We start from the raw sequence: 22,401 nt of genomic DNA on the forward strand, positions 1-22,401 counted from the left end.
TTAATTAAGCTTTTGCCGTTAATTGTTTTCGTTAATTTTTTTTGTTAACCAGGTGATATAGTTTTCGTTAATTTTTAATTAATTTTTCGTTAATTTCCTTTTAAATTTCATTTCTAGGTTGTAACAAACAAAAACATAATTTCAGGGCAATTTAAAAAATCGACACATTTTTTATAAGGCTTGTTAACATGCTGTTAGGAAGAGTGCCACCAAAACTGTGCTAGAAAATTACAAAAGAATGTATAAGGTAACATGCTGTTAATATCTTCTACTCTCAAATAGATCAGCGCATACATCACATATTTTCATTAAAAGATTAAATTATCGATAAGTTCACTGAAAATGGATCACAACAAAAACTATTTACTTCACGGTAATGCTTCAACTTTGTGTTTTTCCCTAAAAAATTAATTTACTTGAAACAAAATCAACAACAACAATAATAATAATAATAACTTAAGCAGTTTAAATCAAATCTTACCACAAGAAACGACATTAGAAGTTAAGTACAATAATTCCCTTTGTTAGATTGTTCTAAGCCCATTGTTTTAAGTTGTGAAGTATCCAGCAAGGGTACACCATGTTAGGCTAATAAAGAAGAAGAGGCACAAAACTAAGTCAGATTTTGAACTAGACAGATAACTAATATCTCCAATACATAACATTGATGTAGTACACAGCAATACACCTGGAGAAGTTGTGTCCCATCTGAGTTTCGGACAACATAAAATAAGACTACACGAAATTAGTACTACGAAACCCTCCGCTGACACAAATACAAGAAATGATGTCCAATCAGTCTCCACTTGCACAACCCTTGCATCCACAATGAACACACTCTATGACCTTCTCCTCCCTAAGTTGCTTGGGAACTCTGCAAACACAAGTGGTGGCAAAATTGTGGTCGCGTGGCTGCATGCACCTCAGGCAGCATAAACGTTCATAACCAGGCTGCAGTTCGGACCAGAAACATGATTTAGGTACTCAACGTCCAACATAGAAGAAATAAAATCAAGTAACAGTATTTCGATAATATTGTTTTTAACACTTTTGGCTGAGTATCAAACACTTTAAAACAATTAACATCTTCAAGAGGGCACAAATGAGTACAGCATTAACATATTTTCTCATTTCACAAATACTCTATCAATATCAGACTGAAAATGAGTTCAGACTTAATTTTGGACAATTTTGACTTTATAAAGTAGTTGTTTCAGATTAAATGTGAGTTTGAAGCAATGTGGTTTATGCATAAATTTAACCCATCTGAACAAAAGCTGAATGTATCTTACATTAGAATCGTGTTTAATCACAAAACTCTTTGAAACAGACACCAGATATTTTTTAAAACAAGTTTATAAATGACAAAATCATGGTTAAAAGTGAGAGAAATGCAAGCATCCAATACAACCTAAAACAGTGTAGCAGGACGGCTGCTATACCAGTGAATGTTATGTATACAAGATAACCTATTTTCTACTATACACATAAATGCTAAAGAAGCCTAAAACTAAAGAGATGATTAAGCCTTCAATAACACAATCAATGCCAGGGATATAATGAATCTAGGCATGGTAAACAAGTTCGTAAATATTGATTGGTTATGAATCATAAACCAGCATGAACACTGGTCATTGCTGTTTCTAATTTCACCACCAGATTTTAAATGAGAAGGGGCATACACTAACCAACTAACATTATCGAAAATCAGATATTTTATTGCAAGAAGAAATATTGCAGACGTTTTTATTGCTTAAGAGGTGTTTCACGACGCCATAAAAAGGAGGGAGTTTTGTTATCAAGATGGATTTGGATAGTTTAAGAAAGAGTAGGGCCAGAGAAGGTTCTTGGTTGAAAAGTTTCCTTATAGAAGGAGAATATGGATTTTTAGATGCATCTCAATTGCTACTTAAGTTGTTGTAAAGTTTGAACCTAAATCACAGTTCAAATAATAGCGGGGAGTCAACCGGCAGTAGTGATATCCAATCTTCAGTTTAACGACTGATTGTTTGGTTTTGCAAGCCACCAAGATATTTCTTTGCATGGTAATTAATCAATTTTTCTGTAGTGACTGATTGGATTGATTGTCCTTGTCTGGATCTGTTTGGCTACTTTCCCTTGCTATCTCTTGCTTAATCAAAACAGTCATAAATAACCCAGAGACTCATAAAAGCATGAGGCATTTTCATTGATCAGCAATGAAATGCTAAGCAAATGAGTAACACAGCTTGATAGATGTTGGAACTGGAAATCTATTTTCCAGGAATTATATTACTATAGTTTAGGTGAGGCTACCCTTATTAAAGTTTTTCGAGACGAGCTTGAGATGTGGAATGCTCTTTTTTCAGAGGCTTTTCCTGCATGTTTCATCTATCTGATTGCAAAGTTTTCCTAGTAGCCACTTGTAATCCAACTAAGAATATAAATTACTATTTACAAAGGGACTTTAATTAACTACTTGGATACGGATAATATAGAGAACTACAATTCTATTTCGTTTTACACTATTACTTTCTATTTCTCCCTCAACCAAGTTAGATAGAAGAGTTTGGATAATATCTCCTCCAGTAATTTCTCCTGCAAAGCTTTCTTTCAATTTCATACTCAGCACACCTGACCTTCAAAAGCTTCTACCTGATATATCCGTTTTAAAATCCAAACCTCTTAAAAAGGGCAAGACCTCTCATATGGCAACGGTTAACATGATTAGTGGTAAACTCATAGACCTTATACCCTGCTATTGGCCCTATTCGAGAACACTTAGCCAAATCTGTTCCGCAGAACTTAATTTTAATTTTATGTTTTAGGAAACTAAAGGATTTCTTGTCCTCCTTCTAGTCGAACTTCGATTAACTTTCTTCTCCTATGAAAAACAAAATAAAAAAGCAAAAGCTTTTTCAAAAATAGAATAAAAACATATTTTAGGTACCTTCTTCCATTTGGCAATTAGATTGCGGTCAGCATATCCTTGATCTAGACAGAATTCATACAGTTCTTTAGAAATTTCCTTTCTCCGATGGTAGAGGTCAAATATGTAGCGGCTCTTCTGGTGTGCAATCTTAAATATTGGCCACAATGTCTCACATTTTCTTTTTCCATCATGTGGATCATTCTCGGCTGCCACATAAAAGGTATAAAACTATCAATTTAATAGACACGATATAATCTTGTAAGGCAAGCACATGATGTAAATCTCCTACCTTCCCTCATCTTTGCTTGGAGTTCACGGAGTGTAGGCTCAATTAACTCCCAACCCTCTGGGTATTTAACACGATTTGTCTTTACTTTTGGCATTTTTATATCTGTTTAAGGAAATGGAATCAAAGGGTCAATTTCCATACAGTCTATTGAGCAATTTCCACAATTTGCATATTGAAGGCTTAATACATTGCTAAATTATAATGTCATAATGGTAAGAAATCCTTTTAGACAACATGAATATTTTAGCAGCAACATAGCATTTGACAGAGTAACAATAATAAGAGTTAAAAAAAAAATAACACATGTAGAGTCACTGTTCATATATATCTACAGGAACTTTCATCCAGCAAAATCATCTCGAACTCTCAACTGACACCGAGATTTCAAAAAACGAACCAAACTCTCGATTGTTACAATGTGCCTGAACACTTCACACAGATCAACAACAGTTTTGTATATTCAATCCTATCAAAGCCTAATCGAAGACAGCCAACAGTATCGTTCACTCAAAGGAAAGTAAAAGAACCAGAAATCTTCAATTCTATCAAAGTCTAATTGAAAATCGTTCAAAAGAAAATAAGAGAATTATTAATAATCAAATAAGTTCATCAATTACTGGATTTTACTATTCCTCGAAAACCTTAACCTAGGTTAGCCGCTGCAAACCTAGAAGATAGCAAAGAAACTTAACAGGATTCATTGTCCCTGTACATATCGCTTTTGCGATCAATCACAAAATTCACAAAATAAACCGACGGAAAATGGAAAGCCAATAGGGATGAAAAACCTACCGCTGTTGCAGACAGGAATCAGAGGCCGAAGCTATACGTCTGGCTGACGTCGCAGAAATTACGTTGTCGTTTTGAATTGAAACCCTGTGGATTAGGGTTTAAGAGGAATTCCAACGACTCAAAAACATAACTGGAAAAAACTACTGTAAGAGTAAACAATTTTGGAGAAGGCGAATATAACAAAAATGAATAAAACCTGTTTACTTTTATATATGTTAATCTTAACTTATACTCAGCTTGGTATCTATAATTTATAATATTAATTGTTATACTTTATACCATTATCTTTCTATCTATATAATTTTTTTCCACCCAAATAAGTTTATATTATATAGTATGATATATAGATCGTACATAGAACAATTATTAATGAATTTGATTAATTATTAAATAAATTGATTAATCATGAATTAAAACACATTGAAGTAAAGTATAAGTTTGAGGTAAGGTGATAATTAATTTACATTTAAGATGTCATTAATTATTATATGTCAATTTTAAATTGATTTTGACATCTAAGTATTTTATATTAGTGATGTCACAAAATGGATAATTTTGTTTGATGGGATTTGACCATTGCAGGTTGGTAACGTTATTCTATCTAACGTAGTTTATTTATTAGTTAGTAAAAAAAAATTAAATTTGTCCACTACGAATGGGTGAGTTAATAAAAAAAAATATAATTAAAATCTAAATAGACTTTATTATAAGATAATGTGAAACTCTAAAGATAATTCAAAATAAATAAAAGAATAAAGTATCATATAATTTAAATGTAACAAAAAGATAAATAAATACATTGTTAATATTGATAATTTTTTGTGTCGTTTATTCATTTATAAAATTAGAGTTTTAAATGGATAAATCAATAATATTTCTCTCTTAAAATATTTTCTTTTTTATCTTCATCTATAATATAATAAAAAATTGTTAGCTAATAATATTGAAGTACAAAATAATAAATAATAAATAAATAATTAAATTAGGTGGGTTGGTTTACCCGATGAACTAGGTTCTAGATAGATCGGATTGAAAATTGACTCATATAAAAGATTACATTTTTTTTAAACATATCTCCACTCGAATTCGTGATGAACAAAATTAATTCACAAGTTTTAATTCATTTTGACAACACTAGATTATACTCTAAGCTTTTTAACCATTAGTTCGATCCAAATCAAAACATACATCATTATGAATTATGAATTTTGATTTTCAAAATTTTCCAATTTTATTGTTTTAAATAAATGTTTTTAAATTAAAATAATTGTCTTCTAATTCTTTCTCTTTCAAGTTTCTGATTATATAAATTAACTATTTTTTATCATATTATTCAAATATATACATATACATATATATATATATATATATATATATATATATATATATATATATATATATATATATATATATATATATATATTATATAACCCATGTGTTGTATTAGCATTATCATATGTCTTTATCAGTTTTGATGTGTACCTTTTTTTTGAAAATTTTATTTGTTAATATGTATTTATTAAATTAAAATAATTGTCTTATTATATTATTTTTTGAGTGATTTGTTTAAATTAATTATTTTAAATTAAAATAATAATTTTATTTTTTAGTTACTATTTAGTTAAGTTTAACTATTTTCTAAGTTTGAGAATTATCTGAGATATATATTTTCGTAACTACTATCTTTGTAACGAGTAACTATTAAGGAAAAGATTTCTTTTTTATAAATATTTTCTAACCGTTTTAAGCGTTAATATTTTTAAATTCAATTATCAATATAACTTATTGTATTATTTTACCTCTTCTACATTATTCTTGTAACTATATTTTTAAATTCAATTAACTATTTGTATTTATATCTATCCTATCATATATATCTGTGCTATTATATAAAATAAAGAGGATTCATTTCTTTTCTAGTGTATACTTTCTATTTTCAAATGTGTATTTTCAATATTTTTTAAAATAATCATTTGACCAAATTTATTTTTTAAGCAATTGTTTTCTTAAATTTAATTATTTTTTAATTTGATCATTTTTAAAATTTAACTATTTTGTAAAATTAAAATAATTATTTGTAAAAATATCACCTGTAATCAAAATGTAAAAATTATTTAATTTTAATTTTTATGTTTTCATGAAAAAATTACACGTTCAAGAAAAACTCTCGTGTTGAACAATAAATACCAAATTTATTTAATAATAAAAACATTATTTGAGTACCGTGTAACAATTCTTACAAAAATAAAATAGTCTTAACAAAAATTAACTTTTACATTTAAGAAAAAAAATGAGCAAAGAATAATAAAGAATATTGTGAAATAGTAAGAAAAAAAACATTATGGAGTCTAAACTAATTAAGTGTTAATAATAAATAATATTTCATTAAACATGATGAATTGTTTCAAACTCTTAGAACATTTATCAAGAATAAGAAAAAGTATAACAAAAACTCTTTGATATTAACATCATTTTGTTTTGCTTATTGTTTTAGGTGTGAGGTCGAATTACTTTAAATATCTGTATAATTTTTTCTAAGATTCCATTCAGTAGTTTTTTTCCTGTTTCTTGTTTTTAATCCATCGTTCGTAGTATACCCATCAAAGGTTCTCCGATGTTCTCCTGTTCCTTGTCTTCAATCCATCATTCTAGTATACCCACCAAAGGTTCTCCGATGTTTAAGTAAGTGACTTTACGGTAGTTAAACGTTATAGTAATAAATACACACTAAATGCCCTCATTACCTCTTACCTTTGACATGTATTTATAGTTTTTGTTATGGGCTTGAGATTAGTGAAACCTTAATTACGACTCAATCTCAGTCCAATACCCTTAATCCTTACTTGTCAAAACCTACTTTTTGACTAAGATCGGACGTCTGTGCCACTGGCCGTCCGATATCTTTTTTTATTCAACCGCACTCAATCACTGTTTTGCTACTTCTCACTTCTTAGGATCGTCCGGTTGGCTTATATTGGGATAGATGTATGGGCGGTCGTGCCATACGGTACACTCATATTATTCAATCTCTTATAATATGCATGTTTAGTAAGGATGGATAAAACCGAACTGCATTAAAATATTAGTTAATTGGATTATATTATATAAAAAATATTAAAGTGTTTCCTATAAAAACTGAACTAAACCATCTTATAATTTAGTTTTAAAAAGCTGAATGTTTAAAGTTTAAATTTAGTTAACTACTCGTTAATTTAATACTACTTTGTTTTAAACTTTTTACTTGTTGGAAAATCTCCAAAGTTGCAATTTAGTTTGGCTGTTGTTAATTCGAGCAAACTTTGATAGGTCCAATTCAGTCGAATTTGATTGATTTTTGGTCGAAGCCAATTCAATCGAATTTGACGGGAGTCAACTTGTCCTAACTTTCAGTCTTGTCCGATCTATTTTAGTTTGGTCAAATCGATAACATTCACACTAATCTACAAGTGTTTAAAGATTCTCAAAAAAGTAGAAAGTTTAAATAAAAGTAGTTTTAATTTAATGAGTAGTAAACTCAACTTCAACTTTAGAGATTTTTTTTTAAAATTAAACTATAAAATTGTATAATTAAGTTTTTATTGTAAATAATTCAATATTTTTTTGGTATAATATGTTACAGTTAATTGAAAGTTCAATGCAATTAAATTAATTTTGCCTGCCTATAACAACAATTCTTTTACTCTTAATATTTTTATAAAAAAGACATCCTCGAAGAAGATAAACTAACGACCACATCTACAATAATCACAATAAGAACATTAAAATCATTGATCAATTATTGACCCTTTATGTGTGAACAAGAACGATGTTTGTGTCCATAAGCAACCTAAAAGAGTGTTTGTCATTTATATTTGTCTTATATTATATATGTCTTAAGATGTTACCCTCTTTTAATTAACAACACGTGATATTGTACATCACATGTTTAACAAAGTGGTTTAACTTTAAGTGACTTGTATTCTAAAGAATAATTGTATTTAATCAAGAGTTTATGTATTTGCGTTTAACTATAAGTAATTACATTTCAAATAATAATTATATTTAATCATAAGTGATTGGGTATAGAAAATACTTATATTTAGTTATAAGTGATTAGATACAAATAATACTTGTTGTTTATCTAAAAGTAGTTTAGTCAATAATACTCTATTTTTTTACTTTTCAGTATTAATATGCATCATTAAAACTTGATTGTATTAATAAAAACCAGATATAATTTATGATTATTTTAGGTAAATTAGTATAAAAATATCTTAAGCAAATCTCTCTATATATTTTTTTTTTATTACTTGATATTAATGTTAACTAATCTTGAAATGAGATATTTAAAAAAAAAAAATCGTTGAAAAAGTATCTAAAAGTAGTACCTATGTTAATTTGAAGTTGGATAAGACAATTAATTTTCAAATGTAGTCGTTTAGAAAACTTGTTTGACTATGCATTTGTTCAACCTTAAACTTTTTTTTGTGTGTGTATCTATTAAACAAAGCTTTGTGAAAGGTTTTTAAAAAAAATATTAATACACAATTCAATCATATCCCTTATGTATCTTATATGTTTTTGAATGGTAATTCTTTTACAATTTATACCATACATATGTTTAGTTCATCATTTTAATAGTTTATACATAAATTTAGTCAACTAAAGTTTTTGAGAAAGAGAATGAGTGATGCTTTTCATATTTAAATCTTCTTTTAACTTCATTTGGTTTAGAATTTTTAAGAGCGGTACAATATTATTTAGACATAATGTAAATACTCATATAAGTAAAATAATTTGAAAGTAAACAATATATATATATATATATATATATATATTCATACTAATTATTAAAATTATATATCAACAACCCTCTATAATAAAATTCTCCTAAACATTACCATCATTATCCACATCTTAATTAAATATTGAGTTTTTGTATTTTTTTTATTGGTTAAGCTATGTTTTGAAGTTTTGGCTTTTACAAATCAGAAATGCATATCTGTAAAGTTAAGAAGGTTTTTCATATTTTGATTCAATCCCAGCCTTAATTCCTAATCTTTCTTTCTATATATTATCCTTATGTTTCTCAAAATGTTTAACACGTTCGAATTTAAGTTGTAACATATATGTAATCATTAAACATTTTTAGAGTTAACTAAAGTACAGTATTTAATAAGTATTAATAAGAGTGTTTATTAGGTTAAGTAATATGATGACTTAATTTAATATAAATAAATTGAATTTTTTTAAAATTATTAAATAATAATAACATAACTACTATTTAACCTACTCAACTGTTCTATTACCTAAAACTGTATTTTCTAAAATTATAATTTATCATCATCTACCCTATCTTCTTCACGTGCTTCCCAAATTTCCCAAGCATCCCTCTAATTTTCCTCTTTTAAAAATTTCCATTTTTTCTAATCACAGTTCAAAAACATATATTTTAAGTCATAACCCTATTACCATATTTGTGAAAGAAAGAAAAAACCGATGAAATTCGAAAAAAGGAGCAATAATTTCGATCTACTCTGACGCACATTCACTTTTTCTCGGACTTCGTATCACTTTTGTGACGGAAAAGAAAGTAGAAAAAAAGCAAAAGAAACTTTACCCAGTGAAAGATGGCGATGATCATGACCAAGAAGACCACATCATTGAATATCATGAACATGTCAAGGACACACAAACACAGCAACAACTTTTCTTTTTTCAAACAAAAAATTTCAAACCATCTTCAACCTTAAACTTTTTCAAACTTTTTCTTCAAGTTTATCTCATAATCATTGTTAGAGCGTGCACAATCTTCAATAATGACTGCTAAATTCTTCAATAATCAAAACAAAACCCGCATGATCATGATGGTCCAAGTAATAATGTTCCAAAATTGATCATTAGTTTTTCAGAAATTCCACACCCACATTGGTTTCAATGTTTCTGGTATTTTCTTTTCATCAATCTGCTTTGCCTTGTTTGAATAGAACTCAATCTAAAACTTCTGAGTTTAAAATCTGTCACTAAAATTGCTGAATATCAAGAATGTTGAGAATTTCAACAAGAAAACCCAGTTGAAGCTGTTAACCCTTTTAGCATTTGAAATCAATCAAGCTTACAAGAACTTTTTTTTTTTTTTCATCAAACTTAGAACATTCTCTGTATATACCCAAAAGCAATGAATGAAAAAAGGTGTCCAGTTTTTCATTCACAGTGCTGAAATTACATAACTCCAAGAACTTCCTCACACTATATTATATAAAACATCGACACTTACCAAGAAAAGAGAGACGTTGACTTTCACTGTCAGGTGGGTCAAAAAGAAAAATGTTAACTTTTCTTTCCTTTCACTTTCCTATTTCCGGTGGTGGTGGCGGCGGCGGGGCGGTGGCGGAGGTTTCCGTCGTTGAGGATCAACGGCATGTCGTCGTTGGCCTCATCGACATCTTCTTGGGTGGCAATTCTGATGCAGCAATGTTCCAAGGAGGCAAAGAAAGCTGTTGTGACGCCATTGATGAACCACATGGCCACCCCATCAGGTTTCCCGCAACCTCTGACCTTGTTTTCGCCACCATTTTCGCTGCTATTTGTTGATCGGAGAGTGAAGAAGCCATTCGTGGAGGAGGTGGTGGTGGCTGCCATGGCTACTGTTGAAGTGGCCACAACCAGAAGAAGATGGTGAAGGTTTTGGTAGCTAATGAACTTTTGCTAGGTTTAGTTATAACTGTGTAATTTGATTATATATATGAACATTGCAAAATTAAAAAAATAATAATAATCATAATTGCAATCTTCGTGTCCTAGTATAATGGAAATTTCAATTTAGTCTTTTTCACTTCCCAATTAGGTTTCTTTTTTGTTTTCATTTAACAATTTGGATTTATTTGTTCTTGACATTTAATGTTTGTTTAATTGTATGAGATTTGGAATAAACTTTTTTATATTTATTTTAGTTTCTCAAATTAAAAAAAAAATGTTCTCAAATTTAACAAATGATTGTATTTTTAGTTTATCAAGACGTGTGATGTTAACATAATGATTATAAATGATCGCATGACCCTTATTTAGGTTGTGTCCAAGTGTCATATTAGATAAAAAGAAGGTATTTTTAAAAGATTATTACATAAAAAAATTGAATAACTAAAAACATTTTTACCTAATTTTATGAATTAGAAACATGTTAAAAATTTTAATATTTATTTAAAATACAGTATGCAATAGTTTTGTCCATATCTCCTATAAATATTAATCGTAAAATTAACATACGGATTTAAAGTACATAATTAAAATAAGAGTGATCAAGCTAAATTAAAAAACAAAAGTTAAACACCAATTGAAAGTATAATTAAGTGAATAACTAATAATTAAAATATATATATTTTTTGTTTCAATTATATTAATTAGGACATCTAAATATCATAATTATATGAATTTAGTCATGAATGACTTTGAATTTGTTGATGTGACATTGAATAATTATGATATTTGAAGAGAGCACAGAAAATATAGATGGTGTGTTCTTAAAAACAAAAGAATTGGGTGTCAATGACATTAGTGCTATTGATTGTTTTGGTGTAGTGATGATGATGGTGGTGATATTAAAATAGAAACAAACAATAATGCTAATTGAAGTAATGGGCCTGCAGGCCATGGGAAGGGCCCAGTAATAATTGGTTCAGAATATTGCTTTCAAAGCCATGGCAGAAGAAAAAAAAGGCACCATTTTAACATTTCAATTTGATTTTAACAAAATATATTTTGTTCCTAAATTAAATTATAGAACATTTGATCCTGGAATTAGAACTTAATTTCCAACAAATTATCAGAGCTGTCAAAACGGATCATCCAGCTCGATTCAGTCTGATTTATCATAGGTTGGTCACTTAGTGAATAAATTCAATCCAACGCACTTATTAGTGAGTAAAAAAGTTTGAACCCGGTCTAACTCACCACGGGTTGGTGGGTAAACGGGTTGGTTCACTGGCTTCCTTTTAATTACAATCTTTTTTTTCAATAAAAAAAATTATAAATTTTCTATAATTCAAATCTAAACAAATTTCACTCCCAAATTTAATTAATTTTGAAAATAGGAAACTTAAATAATTTTTTCAAGAAAAAAATAATAAATAATTTTTTATAAAATTAAAATTAAATTTTAATAAAATAAAATTAGATAAGTGGATTAGTGGGTCAACTATACCTACCATGATTTCAACCCGTATGAGTCACTTTTAAATCCGACCCGCATAAAAAAAATATATTTTTTTTTAAACCTAACCCGGTCTAAACTTATAATGGATCGGATTGATTCATAAACTGTGACCAATTTTTGACAGCTCTACAAATAATATATGAAATTTATATTATATAATCCACTTATATAACTTCATTTATCACATAAAAAAATACTGTTATAATATATTTTATGAAAGAGTTAGTGAATTAGATATTTGTTTTTGTTAGATTATGGAAAATATCTGATTTTGGCATGAGAATGATTGGTGATAGTTGTTAGAAATATTGTTTTATGGTGACCTAATTTGATGTGTGTAGGTGAAGGTGTGGATATCATGTGAATGTAGCATACTTTATGAACCATTCATCATTGCCTTTCTTTCTGGATTATCTCTTCATGCTTATTATAATTAACTCACATTCCCAATACCTAATTTTAATATGGAAAATCGAAAGTGACAACCATCATAAACAAATCAAATCATTAAGTAGCTATTACCATTAAAGTACTTAATAGTACACACAATTATAATGCATTAAGACCACTTGCAAATAATTATATTTAAAATTCAAAGTAATTTTATTATCATAATTTAAATTCTAAAAGTATATATTTTATTTTATTTTTAAAAAGTTAAAATAATTCGACAGTTTAATATACGTTTAAAAAAATGAGTTGGACTAACCCAATAAAATATTTGAAGTATTTTATTAAGTTGTATCGAGCTAGTCTAGAGTGACTTATTTAACATTTATAGATATGAATATATTATTTTCTTTTCGTCACATATCGAATTTCCTTTCTCGCCACGTCTTTTATTTTAGATCTGGAAATATGCGTATATATCAATGTTTTATCTGGAAATTAATTTTATAGAAGCATTAATTTAAATTTAAGTTATTTTATTAACATCTATGTGAATGCCCTAAGGATTTAGGGGTGCAGAAAGAAATGCCTTGATAGAGTTCTGATCCCAAATTCATTTAAGCTAGCCCAATTATTATTTCACGGAAAATCGAAATCACACCCTAATTTAAATCATGTTTTTATCTTTTTAGCAATTATATTTTTTCTTGTAGAATTTTATTGTTTATTTGTTCAAATCTAAATTGTCAAAGAGATAAAGTCGTCAAACAAATTTAAGCTTAAAACTTTAAATGCAACCAATCTTTGAGAAAACAATCAAATTTACAACATAACAAAATTGTTAAATACAATATGTTTATTTCTTTTTCATTTGTAAGAAAAATTTGTTAAATTATAAAATATTTTTATTAAAATAATTTTTATATTTTTTTATAGTATAAATATTTTTTACCATAAATAATTATTTAAAATAAAAAAATAGTAAAAAGATAAAATTAAAAATAATTTTTTATTATGAGAAATTGTTTGAATTTAAAAAGGTAATTGTTAAAGAATAAAATTGAAAAAAAAAATATGAATGTAATAGATAAACCTCTCTCTGAAAATATATATAAATAATTATCATGGTTATCTGACTAGTAATTATGAAAGTTGACCTAAAGCTCGATTACATTTCTTATCAACTCATCTTTCTTTACTTTTCTTTCATACAATTAAATATTGTAATAGTTTCTTAGCATGGTGGTTAACTAATACTTTTAGTAAAGATTTAATAAGATTTACAATAAATTCATATTAAATGTAATTAATCTATTACGATATTTTAAACATGTATGTATAGATTTTGAATTAACAACTAATAATACTCATACTTAAATTTAATGTAATTGTCCTTAATATTAATTATCACTTAAAGTTAATTACTCGACTTAATTTTGTTATTGGCCAACTTTTTGGACATTCTAAAATGGCAGTACGGTTTTGTCTTGAGCTCATAGGAAAGTCATGTCACATTGTAGTACAATTTTATTGAAAAAAAATTCTTTTAATAACATTTTTTTAACAATATTTTATAACGCATATGTGACAGATTATGATTAGTCTGTTTTAAATATTTTTTTAAATGTAAATTTAAATAGATCAATAAAGTGATAACACGTCCGTTGTCAAAAAAATTTGTCAAAAAATATTGTTAAAATGTTATCATCCAATTTTATTTGTTATATAATTAATATCATTTATGTAATCAATTTGAATATATTTTTCAGAGTAATACAATTCTATAGTGACAAAACTTGTAATATTTAATACAATTTTATATCAAAATCCGAGAACTTAAAAAACCTATAATGAATTTTATATGTTTTAGAAAAAATATTTTATAAAAGGTAAATTAGTATTATAAGTCATGAAAAAAATATTTTAAACAACGGTGAAACAATTTCATAACCTATCAGACATCATGAAATCTATTATAAAGAACTCTATATTCCAATAACAAAATACTAAAAATTTTAAAATAAAATTTATTTTCTGAAACTTATTAATTAGACTTGACAAAATAAAATAAGTTAGAATCAATGAATTTATATCTTTCTATATTAAAATTTGGAGATCACGTTAATTTTTCAATCCATTCGTCTATATGTCAAATCAGAAAACCGAAGGTGTGGAGCGAAACAGGCTTATTTGTTAATTTTTTTGAAATAAAAAATTAAAATGAAAATTAATTTTTATAATATATTAATTTAAAAATGTATATGTAATAATGTTTAATTTAAATCATTAACATTTATAAATTAAATTTTAATTATTAATTATAATAAAGTAATTAAACAAGTAAATGTAATTATTTTAATTTATCCAATTAAAAACATTAATTACTCAATTAAATATTAAATAAAAAATATATATTGTTAAATATTAAATAAAAAATTGAAAAATAATTTAAAAAATTAATAGACTGACTTGTTGTGAACAACTAACTGGTTGTTTCATGTATTGGCAATCTATGGCAAGAGGGATCAAGATTTTCAATTTGTTTCAATTTGTGATTCTTAATATTAATTATTATTAATTAGTTGATATTGGAGAATAAGATTTTATTAACCTATAATTAATTACATTTAATGTTTGTAGTCCCAAAAAAACCCTAAAATTTTGTTGTATTATAAAAAGGGCAATCGCTAAGAAAGAATTGAACAAGTGATAGAAAAAAAATGAGTAAAGTAGCGACGCTCTTCGCTTTGGCTGTTCTATTGAGCTTCACTTTAATGGATGCCTCACGCCCTAACTATTCCTTTGAGAATCTGGTAAGTTTTCTTCTCAATTTTCATTCATCTCATTCAATTAACAAATCCATATCAAACCTTTTCATTTTGTTCATTCTCTGATTTGATTGCATTGTTTGAATTGAAGGATTTGTTGCCAAGGGTTGAGATAGAAGGTGAGAAATGTGAAGAAGGGCTAGAAGAATGTTTCTGGAAAAGAACTCTAGCTGCACATCTTGATTATATCTACACTCAAAACGCTAAAGAGGGTCAACACGATTAATCTAATCGTAATTTCCCTCTGCTTCTTTTTCATATATTAATAAAGTGATTTTCTTGAATCTTGGTTCAATTTTATCATGTTTTGTGTTTTCTCTCCCATTATCTTGGTTCAATCGTAATTAAGGAATAAATTTATTATTCGTGAGAAACTGAGTGGAAATGATATGTTTCTTTTCTTCAATGGGTTTATGGATAAACCAGAGGTCAGAGAGAAAGGTGATATTCTATCTCTCTTAAGAAAAAGGTCATTTGAGAGAAGAAAAAATATAGTTACCAAATTATCAATTTTTTTTTAAAATCTACAACTTTTATCTGGGATAACTAATGATCATAATAAATAAATAATAATAATACTATCTTAAGTGTAATAAAAATAAAGTATTGGAGAAAATAATACCATATCTAAATAATATACTAATAAAAATTATAATGACAAAAGTAATTAATTAATAATAGGATTAATTTTTTATAATTCAATATTTTATTAATTTTTTTAACCAATCACATTTTATTTTAAATTAATTATTGTAATTATTTTTTTTTATAAAAAATCATCCAATTTTTAAAATATTAATTTTAACCAATTACATATCACTTTTATCTATTATGTTAGACAAAAATATAATCTTGTCACTTAGTCTATTAAACATTTTTCTTATCCCACATATCAATAAAATTATTTATAAACTTTTAGAAACTTTACCTTTAAATATCTCTACTTTTATCTACAAATCTTTTATAACAAACACTACTAATTTATCCCATCTTCCTTAAATTCATCAAACCACTTTCTCTCAAATTATCTTTCTAAAATAATTAATACGAGGGAGAATAAGTAAATAGATTTCAGCATTTAAAAATAAAGATTGTATTGTTTATGTTAAAAGATTTGAAAGTGAAAATAAAAAATTTAAAGTGATTAGATATGATAAATTAAAAAAATGTTTTAATAAAAAAAGTTATAAATCATAAATCTTCATTATAATTAAAAGTAATATAAAATGATTGGATAAGATTAAATTAATTTTAACTGAATATTGTATACAATAAAATAAAATATTATGATAAAATAAATGTTAAATATTGAATATTATGATAAAATAAAATAATCATATACATTATATAATTTTTTCACAATGAATACGTGATAACTTATGATTAATTCATTTAAATATTTTTTTAAATATAAATTCAAATATATTAATAAAGTAATAACAGAAAAAAATAATTAAAAAATTTTTTCAAAATATGATGATACATAATACAAAGCTAAAATAATAATGTAATTGCAAAATTTTGTATTTTTTTTGAAAGAAAGAAAAGTTTAAAAAGTATACGTATAAGAAGAAACATCAATTTCTTCCATGGAAAATACAAACTACATTCCAAATGGGAGTTAAAAAGTCAACAAAGTTTCAGACAGGAGAATTTTATGTTTGAAGTGTAGATAGGGTTCTTTGTGGTTGTGTTTACACTCTCAATCCCAAACATACCCTCTATTCATTTCTCTATATATACACTCTCTTCCCACTCTACACAGAATCTGACTGATCAAAAATAAGATTAGAAAATTCAGCATGTCTAAACAAGCCACTTTCTTCACTTTGCTTCTTCTCCTAAGCTTCAACTTCATCCATTCCTCACGTCCCAACCCTTCACTCCATACTTTCTCTTCTTTGCATGAGGTACGTCTAATTTCTTCTCACTTTCATTTCATCCATCTACATACAGTTAAATCAATCAATCCCTGTCAAACTTTCTTCTGTAATCTTTTCTGATTGGCTGTTATGTAAGTTCAAATATTTCCCTTTAGCATCAGATGATAAATCGTACCGTTGTCTGTTTGTTCTTTGTTCATTTTTTCTGGTTTTGAGAATTGGCATGTTTGAATATTGAAGGCAGAGGAAGATGGAGAGTTTTGCCAAGAAGAAACTGATGAATGTTTGATGAGAAGAACACTAGCTGCGCATGTCGATTATATCTACACTCAGAAGAATAAACCCAAACCTTGATGGCATCACACCACTATCAGGATCAAATATACCAATATAAAAAAAAATAATATACAATTAATACCTATACATATGTGTACTTATTTCATAAATAAATGTTGAATTTGAGCTTGTTCTTTTGGCCTTTTTGTTACTTGATTTTTGTGTTCTTTTTCTATGTATATTTATATACTTGGTTATGGTATTTCTCAAGTTCTTTGTATGTATAAGGTATGAATGCAACCATCCATTACTCACGTCTAGATTTTTTTTTAATCTGGTTTGTACTTATAAATTATAAATTATAATGAAATAAGCCATTTTTTGTTAATATATGGCATGAACTGCATAAACTCAGGAACCTCTTTCTGCATAAATTGCTGCTTTGTTCTGATGTCTGGTATAACAGTAATGTGAAGTTGAATAATCTGCTATGAAACTATAGTTTGCTTTAATAAATTTGAACACTGTTTTCTTAGCAACTGTGATGAGCTCTCAATAATTGGTGTGTACTATATATGATAGTAAAATCAATCACCTCAATTAGATTTAAATAATTAAACATGATGAGTAAAGAATAAGAGTTTGATGTTTTGCAAAATATAAATAAAATTAAGGCTAAACCTTAAAATATGAGTTAATTATGTGCACAGAAGAAGAAATGTCAGAAAACAGAAAGTCTTTGTTCAACAGGTGTAGTGTCCTTCTCGAGGCTCAGAATGATAGATACTCGTCAGTTTTACATGACAAAAGAAGACCACATTTTAAATGAAAAAGAAAAAAGAGAGAAGAAAAGCCAAAAATCTACAGAAGTTACGTGACTAAAATGCCATCTAGTTATATAATCTAGTGATAAGACTCAACTTGGTGACTGGGGGAGAGAGAAATGCACTAAAAACCATGCTTTTGAGTCAAACAAAGTCACGTATGATAAAAAATATAATGCCACTTTAATTACCTTCTTTGGTAGAATACAATGAATAATCTTAATTTTATCATTTATCATAAATTATAATGTAATATAATAAGAATGTTTACATATATTAATGGTGTAAATTTTTGAAAATAGATAATACATGAAGGTTGGTAACGATAGAAAATTGGAAAGTGTAACATCGTTCACGTATTCCGACCAAAATTCAAGCTCTGATGTAACTATCAAACTGATGGTCCTCCACTGTGGTGTGAATTGGCCCCAACACCTAACTCTGTTGGTGGCACAAAAGTAAAAGCAGTGTCAAACAAGGCTGTGTTTGTTTGTCATCACGCGTCAATGTTGTGTCCCATACACAGCTTAATGCATTCACCACGTACACAACAAAATGAGAGAGCCATCACATCCATATGGATTAGTGTTTCTGAAATTGGATAACCATGTTTTAGGACAGGATTTCTATTAATTCCCTCAAGTAGTTGCTTCCAAAACGTGGAACTAAATGAACTTGTGTACTCTCTCATGTGTCATAATAATCACTTCCAGAAAGTGATTCTTGTAGGCTCATGGTTCCTATTCATTTGATAAGCACGAAGGAGAAGAAAATAAATTATTGAAGTGAAGAACGGATTATCTCAGACAATAATTGATTCTAATGGTACAGTGTAGACTTTGATATTGATTCAAACACAAGAATATATATATTTTGCCAGATTAGGCATTAAGTTTTTTCCAACAAATTTTACTATAACAAAATTGATTATAACTTATACCATGTTAAAAAAAATTAAACTTTAAACATAAGTTTATACTATGATATTAATTTGTAAAATAAAATTTACAATATAAATTGATTTTATCTCTAATTCATATGAAACTTTTATATATATATATATATATATATATATATATATATATATATATATATATATATATATATTATAGTAAAAGATACAAATCAATTATATATGTAACTTAAAGATAAACTGATCAGTTGTTAGTGCTAAGAATAATAAACTTCATTTTAATCTTTTCATCAAACTCAATGCAAATGCATGTTGGTCCCATTTCCATCCCTAATCAACAAAGGTTGATGTCAATGAAGTGAAATTCAGAGTAGGTCGGCAAGTAGAGGCCCCAGGACGAAGCAACGCATAAACATATTTCAAAATTAAATGACCCATGCTATTCCCAACACAACTATATAAATTTCTACACAACTTTTCACTATCATCCTTTTTTTTTTTCTAGGTCAAATCCCTGTCTGTTAGACTATCAAGTTATTGGTTAAAAAATGACACCAACAATGCAAAAGATAAGTGAACAATAAATTACCATAAACAAATATTCACCTGACTCATTTATTAGCGAGACAATAAAATTCAAGGATGTTGCTTCCTCCACCTCCATCGTTTGCTCCCTCCACCTCCCCAATTCCACTTTTATCACTTCTTTCATTTATGTATTCCTATTGAATCCTTAAGTAATTTTTAGGTTAATATTTTTTAAGTACATTTATTTTTCTGACGCTTCCATCTCCGTGAAGCACTCCATGGCCTTATGGAGGCTCCTCGTTTCCATGCTCTCGATCTTCTTCTCTACTTCGCGGGTTCCAAACTTGAGCTTGCAGGCGTCTAGGGCTTCAAAGCGGGCAAGGTTTTGGTCGGAGCATCTAGCTACGAGGCGGGAGACGGTAGCAGTGGCAAGGTTGAAGTCCTCGAGTCACTCGGCGCAGGTGAAGTGATGAGTAAGCACTCGTCGCGGGAGTTGAGAGAGGAAACGGATTTGGACCTTATGATGTTGCGGCAGAAATGGACAATTTCTTGGGGGGTGAGGGAGTTGTAGCGGGAGAGGAGGCGGCACATGGTCTTGGCGGCGTCGAATGCGAGGACGCCGAGGGTCTTAGGTGGGGAGGGTTCGTCTTGGATGAAGAGGCAGCAGAGGTTGGCGACGTTGGGACATGGAGCCATGGTTGGAGCCACTATAAAAACCAAGGGTGCCTTCCTCATCGATGCGAACCTCTCCGTCCAATTCATCTTCTCCTTCACTTACGTCAACTAAATATGCATTGTCGCCTCTCCTTCCGTCTCCTCCAACTAAGCCTCTACCACCAGTGAAGAAATTGTCGACAGTAGAAATGCAACTGCGACAGGAAAAGAAAAGGAGATGTGCTTTACTTGCGACGAGAAATTCTTGTGGAAGCATGTCCGAATCGCCTACACATGATTCTGCAGGTGGATGAACCGGATGTTAAGCCTAAAACGGAGGTTACATATTTGTTGACGGATGTCGACATCTATTTCAGGCTCAAACGGATATGCGACATTCATTCGTGGCCTGTTATCTTCTTTCTTCTCCTCTGCACACACGAATCACACAACTCACAGAGAAATCACATATCACAGATACTCGCAAAACGCTATACAACATCAACCATACATTTATGAAGAACTAACCTCTCGAAGAAGACCTAAGTCGTGAAGCACTGGCCATCGCACACACTGTCCCACCGTCTCACCGCTGCACCGCCCAAATGACCACCAGAGTTAAAGGGGTGGGAAAGAATTTTGGGATGAAAATGTGAGACTAAGAGTTGGAGGTGCTAATGAAAGGTTGGGCTTCGCAGTAAAAATGGCTTATTAGTGAATATGAATAGAAATTAAGGTTTGAATAAATAAAATTAAAAAGTAAAAAAATAAAGTTAAAAAAGTAAAAAAAAGTTAATTTTGTAATTAAAAAAAATTATAGAATTTTGGGGAGGTGGAGGGAGCAACACCCAAAATTCAAATCTGGCTCGACTCACCATGAATTTGTTGATTAAACGGATTGACTCACTGGTTAACTTAATTACAATTTTTTTAAAATAAAAAAATTATATACTTTTTGTAATTCAAATACAAATAAAATTACAATACAATCCACGTCTAATGATATTTTTTTTGGATTTTATAGGATAATAAATTAAAAGTAAAAATAAAATTAGGTAGGTTGGTTGTCAACCTACTCATCCGCTCACCAGAGGTTCAACTTGGATGAGTCGTTTAAATGAGATGATTTTTTTCCAATTCAACCCGGTCCAAATCCGTGATAGACTGATTTGACCCGCAAATTATAACTCATGTTCTAACAAATATCAACAAAAACTATGAAAAAAAAAAGAGAAAAGAAAAATATTAGATTCTAAAATAATTCTCAAAACTTATAAATAAAATTACCATTATTCCAAAAGGATCCAAATATTAAAAACCAATCATTGCCCCCAAAACAATAATGTATCACAAATAATTCAAATAAACAAACAGTAACCATACTGTAGCCACGTTCGTACTAGTTATTATGATAAAACGATTCTCACGTTTAGAAGAGATAAAAATTAATAGAAAAAAAAATGTTATTAAGAAAATATGACATTGGTATATAGCAGTAGAATAACGGGTTAGACTTTACACAAGGTCATTAGTTAGGTTTATTAAATTTATGAGTAAGGGTAATGGTCAATGTGGAGATAAATGGAGCTACACTCACCACACTACATTATATAATAATAAGGTTTTTATAAACTATTAAATATATACCAGCATCCACAATGAAGTGGGTTGTTACAATATGTGCAATTTCACTAACCTTTGGAAAAAGTTGCGTTATAGTCAATCAATTCCATTACAATAAAAAAAAGTTTAATAGTTTCAGAGGTCCGTATATGGGAGTTTGTTTCAATTGGGTCCTCTAATTTTGAAAGTGATAAATTAGGTCCCTAATTTTGTCAATTTGAATCAATAAAAATCTCTCCGTTAAATGCAGTTAACGCCGTGAGTTTTTGAACATGTGGCACGCTGACTTCCAGGTAGCA

At 28.4% G+C, this 22,401-nt stretch overlaps 1 protein-coding gene and 1 long non-coding RNA gene across 2 annotated transcripts; one reads left to right on the forward strand and one right to left on the reverse strand.

Moving 5' to 3' along the window:
- Window positions 1-456: 456 nt before the first annotated feature.
- On the reverse strand, window positions 457-4,171 carry LOC106764044 (protein BUD31 homolog 2). Its single transcript, XM_014648245.2, has 4 exons — window positions 3,993-4,171; window positions 3,201-3,302; window positions 2,930-3,117; window positions 457-951 (listed from the first exon to the last, which is right to left on the reverse strand). The coding sequence occupies exons 2-4, from the start codon at window positions 3,292-3,294 to the stop codon at window positions 796-798; spliced, it is 438 nt and encodes a 145-aa protein (XP_014503731.1). The 5' UTR covers window positions 3,295-3,302; window positions 3,993-4,171; the 3' UTR covers window positions 457-795.
- An 11,083-nt stretch (window positions 4,172-15,254) lies between these two features.
- LOC106764553 lies at window positions 15,255-15,696 on the forward strand. The gene is made up of 2 exons (XR_001375935.2): window positions 15,255-15,386; window positions 15,493-15,696. It is a non-coding gene; the product is annotated as an uncharacterized LOC106764553 (long non-coding RNA).
- The last annotated feature ends 6,705 nt before the right edge of the window (window positions 15,697-22,401 follow it).

Source organism: Vigna radiata, chromosome 6 (assembly GCF_000741045.1).
Source record: "Vigna radiata var. radiata cultivar VC1973A chromosome 6, Vradiata_ver6, whole genome shotgun sequence".
NCBI classification, from domain to species: domain Eukaryota; kingdom Viridiplantae; phylum Streptophyta; class Magnoliopsida; order Fabales; family Fabaceae; genus Vigna; species Vigna radiata.